This window comes from Camelina sativa, chromosome 4, assembly GCF_000633955.1.
Source record: "Camelina sativa cultivar DH55 chromosome 4, Cs, whole genome shotgun sequence".
NCBI classification, from domain to species: domain Eukaryota; kingdom Viridiplantae; phylum Streptophyta; class Magnoliopsida; order Brassicales; family Brassicaceae; genus Camelina; species Camelina sativa.
In genome coordinates this window covers 17,078,185-17,092,042 of record NC_025688.1, presented here as the reverse complement: position 1 = coordinate 17,092,042, position 13,858 = coordinate 17,078,185, and the positions used below count along the sequence as shown (strand labels likewise).

The 13,858-nt window shown below is 30.9% G+C and overlaps 2 protein-coding genes across 2 annotated transcripts; both read left to right on the top strand.

Annotated features, from left to right (window-relative positions):
• Positions 4,292-5,653, top strand: LOC104780863 (transcription factor HEC2). Its single transcript, XM_010505401.2, has one exon. The coding sequence runs from the start codon at positions 4,552-4,554 to the stop codon at positions 5,248-5,250; it is 699 nt and encodes a 232-aa protein (XP_010503703.1). The 5' UTR covers positions 4,292-4,551; the 3' UTR covers positions 5,251-5,653.
• LOC104780862 (mitogen-activated protein kinase kinase kinase NPK1-like) lies at positions 12,400-13,750 on the top strand. The gene has a single exon (XM_010505400.2). The coding sequence runs from the start codon at positions 12,609-12,611 to the stop codon at positions 13,638-13,640; it is 1,032 nt and encodes a 343-aa protein (XP_010503702.1). The 5' UTR covers positions 12,400-12,608; the 3' UTR covers positions 13,641-13,750.

The following is a 13,858-nucleotide window of genomic DNA, read 5'->3' as shown; positions in this document are numbered from 1 at the left end:
ATATATATATAAGTGCATTGATATTACAAAACAAAGAAATTTACTATGGGGTAAATTTTGCAAATACAACATATTATATATAATATTCTAATATTTATATTAACTAACTAAAAAAACCTGATTATATTAGTATACTAATCTATTTAAATGATTTATGATAACGAATATACCTGTTGTGTACCACGGGATAAATCCTAATATTATACAAATTTGTGATAACAGATTTAGATATCGACTTATGTTATGGATCGTTAACAATTAACAACACTGAGAAGATCGATGAGTTGATTGTTTTCTGTTCAATCCACATTTTTTACCATCGCATGATCCTTTCACTTCGCATGATCCTTTCAATTCGTCCAAAACATATTCAATATAATAGAGAAAGAAAACAAATTTATTATCTTAGAGGATACATTTTACATATGTCTTGTAAGGTGCACCGGAAAATAAATAAGTCGAGTACATTTAATATAGCACAAGGGACATGGATGGGTATTAGAAAACAAGAGTCAAAGAATGTACCAAATACCAAAAATCTACTAAAACGCAAACAAATAAAAGAGAGAAGAACCAATAATAGGGATATGTGTGATCTACTCTTCTTCAATCTTCATCCCATAATATTTCCTTATTTGGCATTTTCTTTTGTTTCTTTTTTATAAACAAATATTATCATATCACCCATATTTTGATTGTCTTTAATTCTTCCATATATACGTTAAATTGGTTATAATTTGTTTCTCCCGATTGAGGCTCTTACATCCTAGGGTTTTAGTCACTTTTGACCTTTGTATGCCTCTCTCCATGCATATTATATATTCTTTCTTTCATTAATTGTTTATTTTGGTTTTTGATTTTACACTTTGAGTGGATTGATTTAAGTAATATGTATCCTCTTCTGTATTGAATCAATGAATCTATTGATAAAGCCGGTGAGTATTGTTTCAGAAGTTTGTCTAAAAACTTGAATAAAATGCCATTTCTTAAAATCCACCAGAAATAGTGTAATATAAATATACTATACAATAATAGCAATAATTAAAGAGGGGTGCATGAACTTTATCCTGTCACAGAGAACATGAGAATTTATCCGAATAAAAAGAGAGATTGGAGAGACATAAACATAATTGAGAAAAAAGAGCATTGAAGAAAGTAAATGAATTCATATTTATCTTATTTTCATATATGAACAATATAATAACTAAAAACAAAAGAAAAAGATAAAAATGTGTCAGAGGAATACAGAGCACTACTTGTTCAAGAAAATTATAAGATATCATAAGGGAGTTATCTATAAAACCTAATATTAAAGATATTGTAATTGTCGAGTTAAAAATGATATATTAATGATCAGAAAAATCAGAACTATCAGTGGTAATGTTGTGAGTTGTGACCTTAGTGCGATAAATTTTTCTCAGCACTATTAGTTTCATTTTTCAACTACGAATATTTTAATTACGAAGTATTTTTTAATTTTGTCGGAAATCTTGATTAATCATTTGGGATAGTGGTGTTAATATGGAGCAAAGAGCATAGATGATGCTTGGGACATGAACACAGCTGTATCACTACCTTGCCTTGGGAGGCAACCTACCCTAAATTTTGTAGTATTAAAATAGTATGATTCCTTTGAAAATTGTATGCTATTTGCTTCCAATATCCCAGTGTTTGTTATTTTAATACAGTGCCCATCCTCACCAAACAACCAAATAATACGACGACAATTTTTTTTTTAATAAATACATCTGACTAAAAAAGAGCCAGTCGTTAATGACTAATAGTACTAAACTATAGATTTCATCTATTTTATAATTAGTTTTAGGGGTTTCATATATATTTTTTTTTAAAGTAAAAAAATCAAGTCAGATAGGATCGTTGCATTTCTTTATTTGGTGAGATGATGAGATTAAACCAGATAAAAACAGATCACATAAATCAGATTAAAGAAAAAAAATCGTGTAGTTATTAAAGAGTTGCATCGTAGCTAGATTGCAGTAAACAATCAAAGCTAATTAATATGTTTCGGTCTGATGACAAATTTAACGGTATTTAGCTATCCATAACGTAATGAATGACATGGGCACTTTTGATAAAAACAGGTTCAATAATAGTAGCAATAAATTATCGAAAAGAAAGTCCTCGATTGACAGAGAAAAAAAAAAGAAGTACGAACAAGACTTCGAATCTTGGTTAAGAAATTTAGATTCGTTGGAAAGGAGAGGAGTGTTTAATTCTTACAGCGACTTTGTTGAAGTAAAAACGAAAAAGGTGAAAAAGGGAAAATAGCATCTAATCAAAAACTGCTTTCTTGATTGAAAAAGTGAGTGCAGCGAAACGTCATCGTTCCGTTGGGTTTTCTTACATGTTTCAGTGTCAACATAAGAGGGTAAAACCAAGTCCAAAGCAACTAACTGTGTCTGTCCATTTTTGTCTAATTCTAGGGAAGAAGAAGAAATTAGCATATGTAGATTTAATTAACAATCGTTTTGATGTGTATTAAATGTGACGTCAAAAGAAGTTAGTATTTTTTTTTCTCATGGGTGAAAAGAAAAAACCAATGATTTTGCACAAATGAAGCCAAGCATTAATCTTGATTGAAGATTGTGTGGTTTTTGGTGTCTTTTGGACTTATGCCTTTTTAAGGAAAGGGTCATTTATTAATTTTGCTTGTCGCAGTGCTTCCTTGTTAACTAATGCTACTAATTTTTTTTTTGGTGTTCTTTGTTTGTCAACACACAAGTACTTTACTTCACCTTGATACCAAAAAACACACACACACACACACACAAGTACTCTATATATTGACGTAAAGCTCTTGAAACAAAACAAAATAAAAATAAAGGAAAACATAATTTAATGAAGATCGCAATAAGTCCTTTCCGATCGGCTTTGATAAGCGTGCCCATATGCTAACGCTCGACGCCAAGTGAGATTCGATTTATATATTTAGTCCATTATAGACAATCTTCTTCCACAAAATATGAACGACTAATTACGTGTGTGTATACACTGTAAAAATGCCAATGTAGTAAAGTTGTAAACTATATACTGAAAATTTGATCGGATTTTAACATGATGGCTTGTAGTTTGAATACACTATTATCATATTTAATATAAAACAATCAACATTTAACCTTATATTCACGTTTTCTTCAATTATATTCGAAGAAGTAATAACTCGTGACATCGATCTTAGTTACTAACTAGACAATGTATTATGCATCTTATAAAATATTATCATGCATAAAATATTGGATCCATATTAAAAGATTAAATAAGAAAACCTTGAATCCAAGGTAATATTTTGTTAAATATATTTCGCCGTCGCCTGAACAGATCCCGGCGAAGCAGATGGGTTCCCTGGATTCTGACATATTTCATGTGAATGTGGGGGTAATTAACAATTATAAAGAAACTAATAGTATAAAATATTGATAGAAGAAAAGGGAAATATAAAAATAATACACGACTACTCTCTTTCCCATTATAATTCAAAGTTATTCTTATTTTCAATATCTAGCATTCGAGCAGATAAAGAAATAAAATTATGTTACTTAGATTAAAAAAAAAAAAAAGGAACGAAGTAAAATGGTAGAAATAGGAAAGTTCATGGTTGCTGCCTCACAGTGAGGCCCTCACTCGATAGTGGTGAGAGCGGTTCATGCACCTTTGATTTGTCCAGAAGCGCCTTGGTTCACAACTCGTGGGTCCAATATTCCACCGATTTGTGACACGTGGACGGTCGATTCAAACAAAGGATAATATCTTCATAATTCGACAGTCAAGATGACTCTTATAAAGTGAAACGAATTTTTCATTGATCAGCTAAATGACTACAACATAACACCAAGTCACCAACTGATTAATCAGTGATTTTTGCGAGTTGTGGATGTAACACCAGCTGAACTTTATGCAAAACTAGCATTGAAATGTTGAGGTAAATAAATTTAATTTTTTTAATTTCTCCTTAACTACATTTTAATTCATCTAGAATCAAACATAAAATGCCATATGGGAAAAAGAAAAATAAATGTTGCATGGAAGGTTGTAACATACATGTCAAAGCAAGGAAAAAAATTTCAACATCGTATTCAAATAAGTTTCAACACCTAGCTAGGATACATTATTACATACATACGTACACATGTTACATACATATGTGTGTGTAAAAAAGTTTAGGAGTGTGAAAAATAGAAGAAGGAAAAGAATCCTAATTGTTAAATATTATATATATATATATATATGTGTGTGTGTAATAAGTTAAAGAATTAAGAATGGGCCACAAAGTGCTATATAAATCCATCACTTCTAGTTCCTGTTATATTGCTGAATCTCTGATTGGTAGTAACCAGTTTACATTTCGCACATAACTCTCTTCCTCTCTCTTTCATCACCATCTCTTCTGTGTATCAGACACACACAAAAACCTAAATTTTCAAGCTTTGTCAGTCAATCTTCTTCTTCCTCCATACCTTATCTCACCAGCTTCTCCATATCTCTCAAAGAAAAAGACACTCTATAAATTCCCCCCCAAAAAAATCAAATAAGATGGATAACTCCGACATTCTAATGAACATGATGATGCAGCAGATGGAGAAGCTTCCTGAACACTTCTCTAACTCAAACCCTAACCCTAATTCCCATAACGTTATGATGCTCTCCGAATCCAACACCCACCCGTTCTTCTTCAACCCCACCCATACTCATCTCCCACTTGACCCAACCATCTCTCATCACCACCAACCCGGTTTAAATTTCCGGTATGCCCCGTCCATGTCATCATCTCTCCCGGAGAAAAGAGGAGGATGCAGCGACAACGCCAACATGGCGGCAATGAGAGAGATGATCTTTCGAATAGCCGTGATGCAGCCTATACATATTGATCCGGAGTCCGTGAAGCCACCGAAGAGAAAGAACGTGAGGATCTCTAAGGATCCACAGAGCGTGGCGGCTAGACATCGAAGGGAGAGGATAAGTGAGCGCATTCGGATTCTTCAACGGCTTGTCCCCGGTGGCACCAAGATGGATACGGCGTCGATGCTCGACGAGGCTATCCATTACGTTAAGTTTCTTAAGAAGCAGGTGCAATCGCTGGAGGAACATGCGGTGGTTAACGGGGGAGGAATGACGGCGGTGGCCGGAGGAGCACTGGCGGGTACTGTTGGTGGAGGATATGGAGGAAAAGGGTGTGGGACTATGCGGTCTGATCATCACCAGATGCTTGGAAATGCACAGATTCTTAGATGATGATGATGATGATTTTAAAATATATTTCATATTTATTAATATGAAGCGAATCAATATTTTAGGAGGAGTTGAATTAAATATTATGAAACTATCCTTTTCAATCTTTCCGGCTTTCGATGATGTTTTAGTTTTGGGATGGTTTAATTAAAAGTCAGTCTTGGGTTGTAAATTAGACTAAAGTGTTACAGAGTACTAGTAATATTTAATTATCACCAAGTGAATTAATCCACTGTTGTCACTGATCAATCCGACATGTTTCTGTCTTGTTTCTAATGTAACAAGTGTCAAAGTGTGTAATTTATGTCATTTCGTACTTGTTGTAATACTATCTTGATGCACATGTGTGTTGAGCCAACTTTCTAGATTACAAAGTTTTGGGGGATATAGATTATAAGACGAACATTTTTGCATAAAGAAATTTTTACATTTCTTATAAGAAAAAAAAATCTATCAGATACTTTTTAACTTGCAAGAGTCTGCAATATATTTTATGTAATAAATTTAAATTTGGAATTACAAATTCTGAAATTCTAATTCTCTTATTAAACAATCATTTTCTGAACAAATATAGCTATAGGAAACAAATTACCATATATATATATATAGTGATTTGAATACTAATGAACTCAAAATATTGAAAATTATGACAAAAATGGATATGTAACATAATGTATATATGTAAAATTATATTTTAACTAATTCGATCTTCTTCGCTTGATCAACTTTTTTATTTTGCAAATTAACGTAGAAAGGCATATTGTATAATACAATACTCCGATTGAGCAATACATACTGTTATTGTAATTGTAATAATATTATGCTGTATAAATAACTTTTTATCTTTTGAATAAGTGTACATTAAACAATTTAATCCCGAAATGATTTTTAAAATTTTCTTACTTATTAGTTTCTTGGAACTTGAATCACCTACATTCATTACAAAAGATGGTGAAACCCAAGCTGACATCCTTGTACAATTTTGTTTTTATTTTATCACAAACCAAGGTTTTTAGACAAGAAAGAGTTGTATGCATGTTGTTCGTGTCACACAATTCACAAGGTACCTAAGCCCAAATAGATACCCATTTCACAAAGATAAGAAGTTTGAGCCCATGACCACTACAACCATAGGTCATGTATACCATGCCATAAATGAGATATTATTTTGATGTAATCGACACCGATACAAAAGTTAGTCCAATATCATACATGTTTTGGTCGAAGAAAGACAGCAACATTATTGACCAAGTGACTTTGTTCTAGAAGCAGAAGATGTACTACCAATCATATGGTGCATTATCAGTTAATAAAATTCCATGTCAACACAGAGAAAGATCTTACTTACTACACCAACAATTTCTTCAAAGCTATAAGTATGTCCATTTCTAGGTGTATAACTACATCTCTTAATTATATTAAAGCCCATTACGAGATGAAAACTTTGTTCGAAAGTCCAAACCCATACAGTTTTTGATTTTAGATATTCGTTTCATTGATAATTTTAGGAACTGGCCTAGCCAAATTTATTTATGCATGAAAAAATCTTCTTATCGTGAATAGTTTACCGATGGCTTTCCTTTATGAACTTCCAAAGAAACAAAACATATGTTTTAACTTTTAGAATAGCCTTTGACTGCAACTTCAACAATAGAAAAAAAAACATGTTTAAATTGATGTTCATGCACTTGGTTTCGGCCGCCCATTTTGGGTTTGGTTTAATAAGACGACCTAATTCTGAGTTTATCAGCTCGGTCAATGAAGTGGATACATGCAGTGTTTCTAATTAAAATCCATACCATATTTGATCCATCCGCTGAAATTGACTGTTGTTCAATCAGCATAAGGTTTGAATTAGTTGAATGTCTGCCCGGATGTTATAATGACAGTTATGTTAGAGGATGGTAATGGAACTGCGTTCCCTCTTAATGTTCGGTTGTAATTTCTTTTTTTTTATGCTTTGATAAATAGTAGGGGACGTTTGTCTCCTACGGCCTACCAAAAAAAAAATCAGCATAAGGTCTGAATTAGTCTTTGTTTAATTTTGGGATACCATGATGCGTGCAGTGTTTTAGCTAGGTTTACATAACGACGTTTAAAGGTTAGAAGTTTACTACAATCCGTATTCCAAGGAATATTCGAAAATCTTGAATTATGCTTATCTTTAGAGGATAGGGACCCCATTTATTAGCTTTGAGGAAAACGATTCCACTTATTAGGACGTCAAGTTGAATCTTATACAATAACATAACGTTTTTTCTAACTTTGTGTAAGAGTGTGACATTTAGCACTCTATTTTTGTGACACATGTCATTCTGGTTAATTTTAAATTTAACATTCTATTTTTTTATTTGATTTTATCTTATTTGTATCTTATGTGGTGTATAGTTTGTTAAAAAAAAAGATAATTGTTGTATAGTTTGTTTTTCTTAAATTTTTTTCAACATTGTTACAAAAAATATATTCCTTTCATTTTTTAGTTTTAGCATCTAATATATTTCATAACGAAATCATACACTATAAAACTTAAAAAAAAAATACTGATCAACCCAACTAAAAAATAGAAACAAATTAAAACCAAATAAGAATAGAAAATGATTTCATATTTTTAAAGTAAAAACTGAAACCAAATTAATTTATGATAGATTAATTTGAAAATATAGAAAATTTTCTAATATATATATATACATATATCACATTATATTCAATAATCATATATAATGTATTAAAGACACAACTCAAATTTGTATTTAATGGTATTCTATAAGTTACAGTTTGACTGTCTTTAAAACATATGTACTAAACAAAAAGGGTATCATAACAGAATTGTTTTATCTCCCCCATGAAATAACAGAAAATAATAGTTTCAAAATTAATTTATTGTTAATTATACTATTTATTTTAAAATAATTAGAAATAGAGACAATTTATAGAAGAAAAACATATTTATATTAAATTAAACACACTTTTATTTTCATGAATTTTATAAAAAATTATTTAGACTTAACTTAGAGTATAAGATATTTTTTTGTGATATCGTATCAATAAATTATTTTAAAATTGACTTGTCATATTATAAAATTATTTGTTGTTAACTATTACTTTAATATATGAAAATAAAATTAATATATAAGACAACATAATTTATCTATCAAAGTAAGGTCACACATTTTTTTCTTAGAATACTTATCAGTTTTTTTTCCCAAAAAAAACTAAATTATAAATAAATTAATTTATCTTAATTATTTAACGAACAAACAAAATTTAATTAACTTTGTTGTAACTAATTGTCCTATTACTATAAAATGGTTTCATACATTTCAAAGTAAAAACTAAAACCAAATTAATTTATGATAGACTAATTTAAAAATATAAAAGATTTTCTAATATATAAAAACTCACATTATATTCAATAATCATGTATATTGTATTAAGACACAACTCAAATTTGTATTTAATAGTAATTTATAAGTTACAGTTTGATTGTCTTTAAAACATATGCACTAAAAAAAACATAATGGTATCATAACATAATTGCTTTATCACCCTATGATATAACAGAAAATAATAATTTCAAAAATTAATTTATTGTTAATTATACTATTTATATTAAAATTATTACAAATGGAGACAATATATAGAAAATAAAAAAATATATTAAATTTCACACAGTTTCCTTTTCAATGATTTTTTATAAAACTGGTTAAACTTATATTATAAGATATTTGTTTTGTGATATCGTTTTAATAAATTATTTTAAAATTGACTTATCATATATAAAAATATTTTTTTTGTTAACTATTACTTTTAGATGATGACAATAAAATTAATATATAGGACAACATAAAATTATCTATCAAAATAATTAAGTAAGATCTTATTTTGTTTTCTAAACTACTTATCAGTTTTTTCTTTTCCAAAAAAAAAAAAATAATTTATCTTAACTATTTAACAAAAATATCATATATAGTTGACTTTGCTATAAGTAATGGTCTTATTACTATAGTAACATACTGTTTAAATAATTTCAATAATATATTGTAATCAAAAATATTTAGTAATATGTACTTTAACTTTCCTTTTTTCATGACCCTTCTACGAAACAATATATAACATATATATATTATATATTGTAGTTGAACCGTAGTATTATGAATATTATTTTTCAAGACATATATTAACAATTACACCTGTAAATTTCATATATAATTGAATATAAACTTCATTTTTTAATTTCAAGTTAATAATACGTACATAAATTATGCATCGCGTGTGCTACTTTCTAGTTACTTATATAGTTATATCTATATGGGAATTTGTATGGGAATAAACGATCAAGTCGTATGGGAATTTGGGTTTCCGTTTCTTCAGAACTAACGGGTGCTTTTTTACTTATCAACATATCAAAAAAGTTTCAAATAATTTCTCTTTATAGGCTAAACGCAATGTTGTAGTTGAATCTCTTTATAATCTTATTTTATTTTTTTTGTCAGCGAATCCTTTTATAATCTAACCAAACAAAAAAGGAGACCTACTTAGGATCCTGTGGCAGTATAAGAGAATTATATGTTTGTACTCCAATCAATATAATGTTTTAAGCTAATATGGGAAGTCTACTATATCAAAACTTAATTTATACTTTTCATTATGTATTATAATCATATAAAAAGTAAACGTGTTAGTTACTGCATGATAGTGTACAATTCTGTTGTCCAAAATCATTGATAACAAACATTATATAACATATTCCACTACTTTTCTAGTTATCTACTATAGACTTCCATTGCTTATTAAGTATGTTATTTGACATCCTATGTACAGTGTTATTTTATTAGATATATATATATCTTATTTAATAGAACAAGGCAAGTTGTGTATTAGGAGTAGAGACATATATCCCATACCAAGAGACTAAAATATTCGATCGGTAAGGCTCACGACTTTGTTCCGTTCCATTTGCTAGACAATCTCCCTTCTTTCCAACTTGTTTATTTTTATACCGTAGATCGAGTTCCAACCATTTAAGACTATGTATTTTCCGAAACACAATTGGGATGTTACCTTTTAAATATTTTTTTTTCTTCTGAAACTAATGGTCGATGCATATACCATATATAATCAAATTCATATAAGTATATAACTATGTATAGTGAAAGCTGACATATACCAATAATCATGCGTTAATAGCAAGCGACGGTTGAAGACTCTATAATGTGTAGGCTACAGAAGAATCATAGAAATCTTACAACAGAAATAAATTTAAGCAGATAGGGAAAAAGTATAAACTATACGATAAAGTAGCCGAAAGAAGAAAAGAAAAAAAATTTTGTTCAAAAAAAAAAAAAAAAAAAAAAAAAAAAAAAAAAAAANAAAGAAAAGAAAAATCGGAGTATGTGATTGGTTCATGGTATCAAAACCAAAAAAAGAAAAAAAGAGCTCGCAAGTCGCAAGATCTTTATCCATTCATACAGAGAAAAGAATATCTATATTATCGAGGAAGATATTTGTTATAAGAATAGTAATAGTAATACTTATTATGCAAGAAAATCTAGGAAACAAATAAATTTAATAGAAGGAAATAGAAAAATAAAAAATGGTGGGAAGAACATGCGAACATGTGAGGGTGACGGAGTGACGGCTAAGTAATTAAGGATATACTAACTTCACTTTCATCAAAACTCGTGTTACTGCAACCCCTGAGCTTTGTGCGTTCGTCATCGTCAGGTTCCGTTAATGTCTGTTATCTCTTTATTTTCACTAATAGCACTAAAAAATGGGTGAAACAAATCATATGATAATATTATAAATTTATATATGTTTTTTACGAGGAGCCGCAACTTGCGAAAGTCTGTTACTCTTGTGTTTGGAATCGAAGACTTCAGCTCTGCTGATTCCGACAATAAAGAAAGGAAAGAAACTAAACTTCACTGTGAAGCACTTCTTTTCCGTTTCTTGGCCACTAGTTTCTTTTATTTATTTTTTATCACTACTTTTATATTGTAGAGTTGTGAGTTGCGCCGCAATTTATTTCAAGACAATCTTGCAACCTTCTGATCCAAAACAAGATAAGTAAACAATATCAGCGCTATTAAGTTATGTGCAAACGCGTAAGTGTATAGAGGAGTAATATCAAAATATCGTTTATACACTATCTGAGTTATTGTAACAAAAGTGTACTTGTAATAAGATTTTTCTAACGTTAGATATGAATTAGATACGGAAAAATCGAAATTATGACGCAAAGGGACATATGAAATTAAGTATTTTATCAAAACAATGATGAGAATATTATTTTTCTATGATTCTCATGCAATCATGCCCATTACGACCTCAAAACTTGGACGGCCAAGCAAGTTGTTGTGAAAACTTCTATATCAAGCATTTTTATAGGATAAAAGTGAAATTCATCGTAAAGTCGTGACTAATAAAATATTAGCAAAAAGAATGGTGATTGGAAGAGTTGTCGGATAAAGTCATATATTGAAGCATCAAAATCTGTTGAATTGTTATTGGAATTTGGTAAGAAAACAATAAAAAAACAAAACTATATTACAATTCACATGTGACAACTTCATCGTATTCAGCATTTTTCTCATCTATCAATATAAGTTTAGTTTTATTTTTACAGAGAAACATTATACTATTCGAAAATAAGCATGCAAATTGCAGCTGCTCTAAGAATATCCGTATACTATGAGAAAATGCAAATACGTTACTAAATGGAGAAAGAATTTGATACTTGGATTCACCAAACAACATTACAAACCCCAACTTGCATTTTTTTACAATTTTATATCAACGGCCCTTGGAAGAAGTTCTAACTATATGATCTATATAATAATTACTATAAAATTTTCGATTTTAAATCCCAATCAACACCATTATTCATAAAGTAATTTTTTGTTATTTTGTTATTTAATTTTTTCCCAATTTAATAAATATATATTTTGTTATTTAATTTCCTTTTTAATTTTAGCAGACCCAACAATGAAAAATCAAATATCCACTCTCTCATCACGTGCATTAAATTTTTATTATCTCAAAAATGTAAACTTTGGGATATAATTATCAACATCTAAAAAATTTAATAATAAAATTGTTAGTATATAATGAAGAAGTTGCGACATAAGGCACAATAAACAGTCACGAGCTACATGCTCTGTATCTCTCTGTTTGCTATATACTTCAATTCCCATTCCAATTCTGAATCGGTGAATCCAATCCCAAAAGAAAAAAGGAAACTTTCTTATTAACCCTAAAATCTCATTCTTCCAATCTTATAGAAACGAAACCTTTTCTTCACAGTTCTCTCATCCACACATAATCTAGTTCTTCATTAATCTCAGAAGCTTTTTGTCTCAATGGAGTGGGTTCGTGGAGAAACAATAGGGTTCGGAACGTTTTCTACTGTAAGTGTAGCGACGACTACTAATAAAGATTCCGGTGTGTTCCCGAGGCTTATCGCCGTGAAATCGTCTGATTCTTATGGCGCCGCTTCTCTTTCTAACGAGAAATCAGTGTTGGATTCACTCGGTGATTGCCCTGAGATCGTACGGTGTTACGGCGAGGATCGAACGGTGGAGAACGGAGAGAAGTTACATAACTTGTTGTTGGAGTACGCTTCAAGAGGAAGTTTAGCGACACAGTTGAAGAAACTAGGTGGTGAGGGTTTACCGGAACCCACCGTACGCCGCCACACGGGATCAGTGCTCAGAGGGTTACGTCACGTCCACGCGAAAGGGTTTGCTCACTGCGATATAAAACTCGGGAATATTCTGTTGTTTAACGACGGCGCCGTTAAAATAGCCGATTTCGGATTGGCGAGGAGAGTTGACGGAGTTTTAACGCCGTCAAACGAAGGGGTTGAGATTAGAGGGACGCCGTTATATATGGCGCCGGAATCTGTTAACTATAACGAGTATGGATCAGCGGCTGACGTGTGGGCGTTAGGATGCGCTGTAGTTGAGATGATTAGTGGCAAAACGGCGTGGAGTGTGAAAGAAGGATCACACGTCATGTCGCTTTTGATGCGTATTGGTGCCGGTGGTGAGTTACCGAAGATTCCAGAGTTCTTGTCGGAAGAAGGAAAAGATTTCTTGTCTAAGTGTTTTGTCAAAGATCCCGAGAATAGATGGGCGGCTGAGATGCTTTTGAACCATCCGTTCGTAGCCGTTGATTGTGAAGAGCACGATCAACGAGAAGACTATGTTTTGAAGGTGGAGGAGGAAGAAGCACCGACGTCACCAAAGTGTCCATTCGAGTTTCCCGATTGGGAATCTATGTCATCGGATTCTCACACGCCGTCTGATTCTCCGGTGAAGAGACTTGGGAGTTTGGTTAGTGAATCGTTCCCTGATTGGTCTGTCGAAGGGGATTGGATTACCGTCAGGTGACGTCATGAGTGTTAGAAAAACAGAGTTGAAGGCTAGGTTTTTTTTTTAACACCTAGCTAAGAATACTTATTCGTATTCTTTGTGTGTAATTGATTTGTTAATACAATTCATTGTAGTCTTCATTGATTATTTTTTCTTCTTTCATCAAATTTTGAGGAATCAATTGATTGTTCGGTACTATAATTAAGATCTGATCTAAATCCATCCATCAGAAAAAG

Bases quoted from the DNA above. Each gene is read 5' to 3' on its own strand.
- LOC104780863 (XM_010505401.2), top strand. From the start codon at position 4,552: ATGGATAACTCCGACATTCTAATGAACATGATGATGCAGCAGATGGAG.
- LOC104780862 (XM_010505400.2), top strand. From the start codon at position 12,609: ATGGAGTGGGTTCGTGGAGAAACAATAGGGTTCGGAACGTTTTCTACT.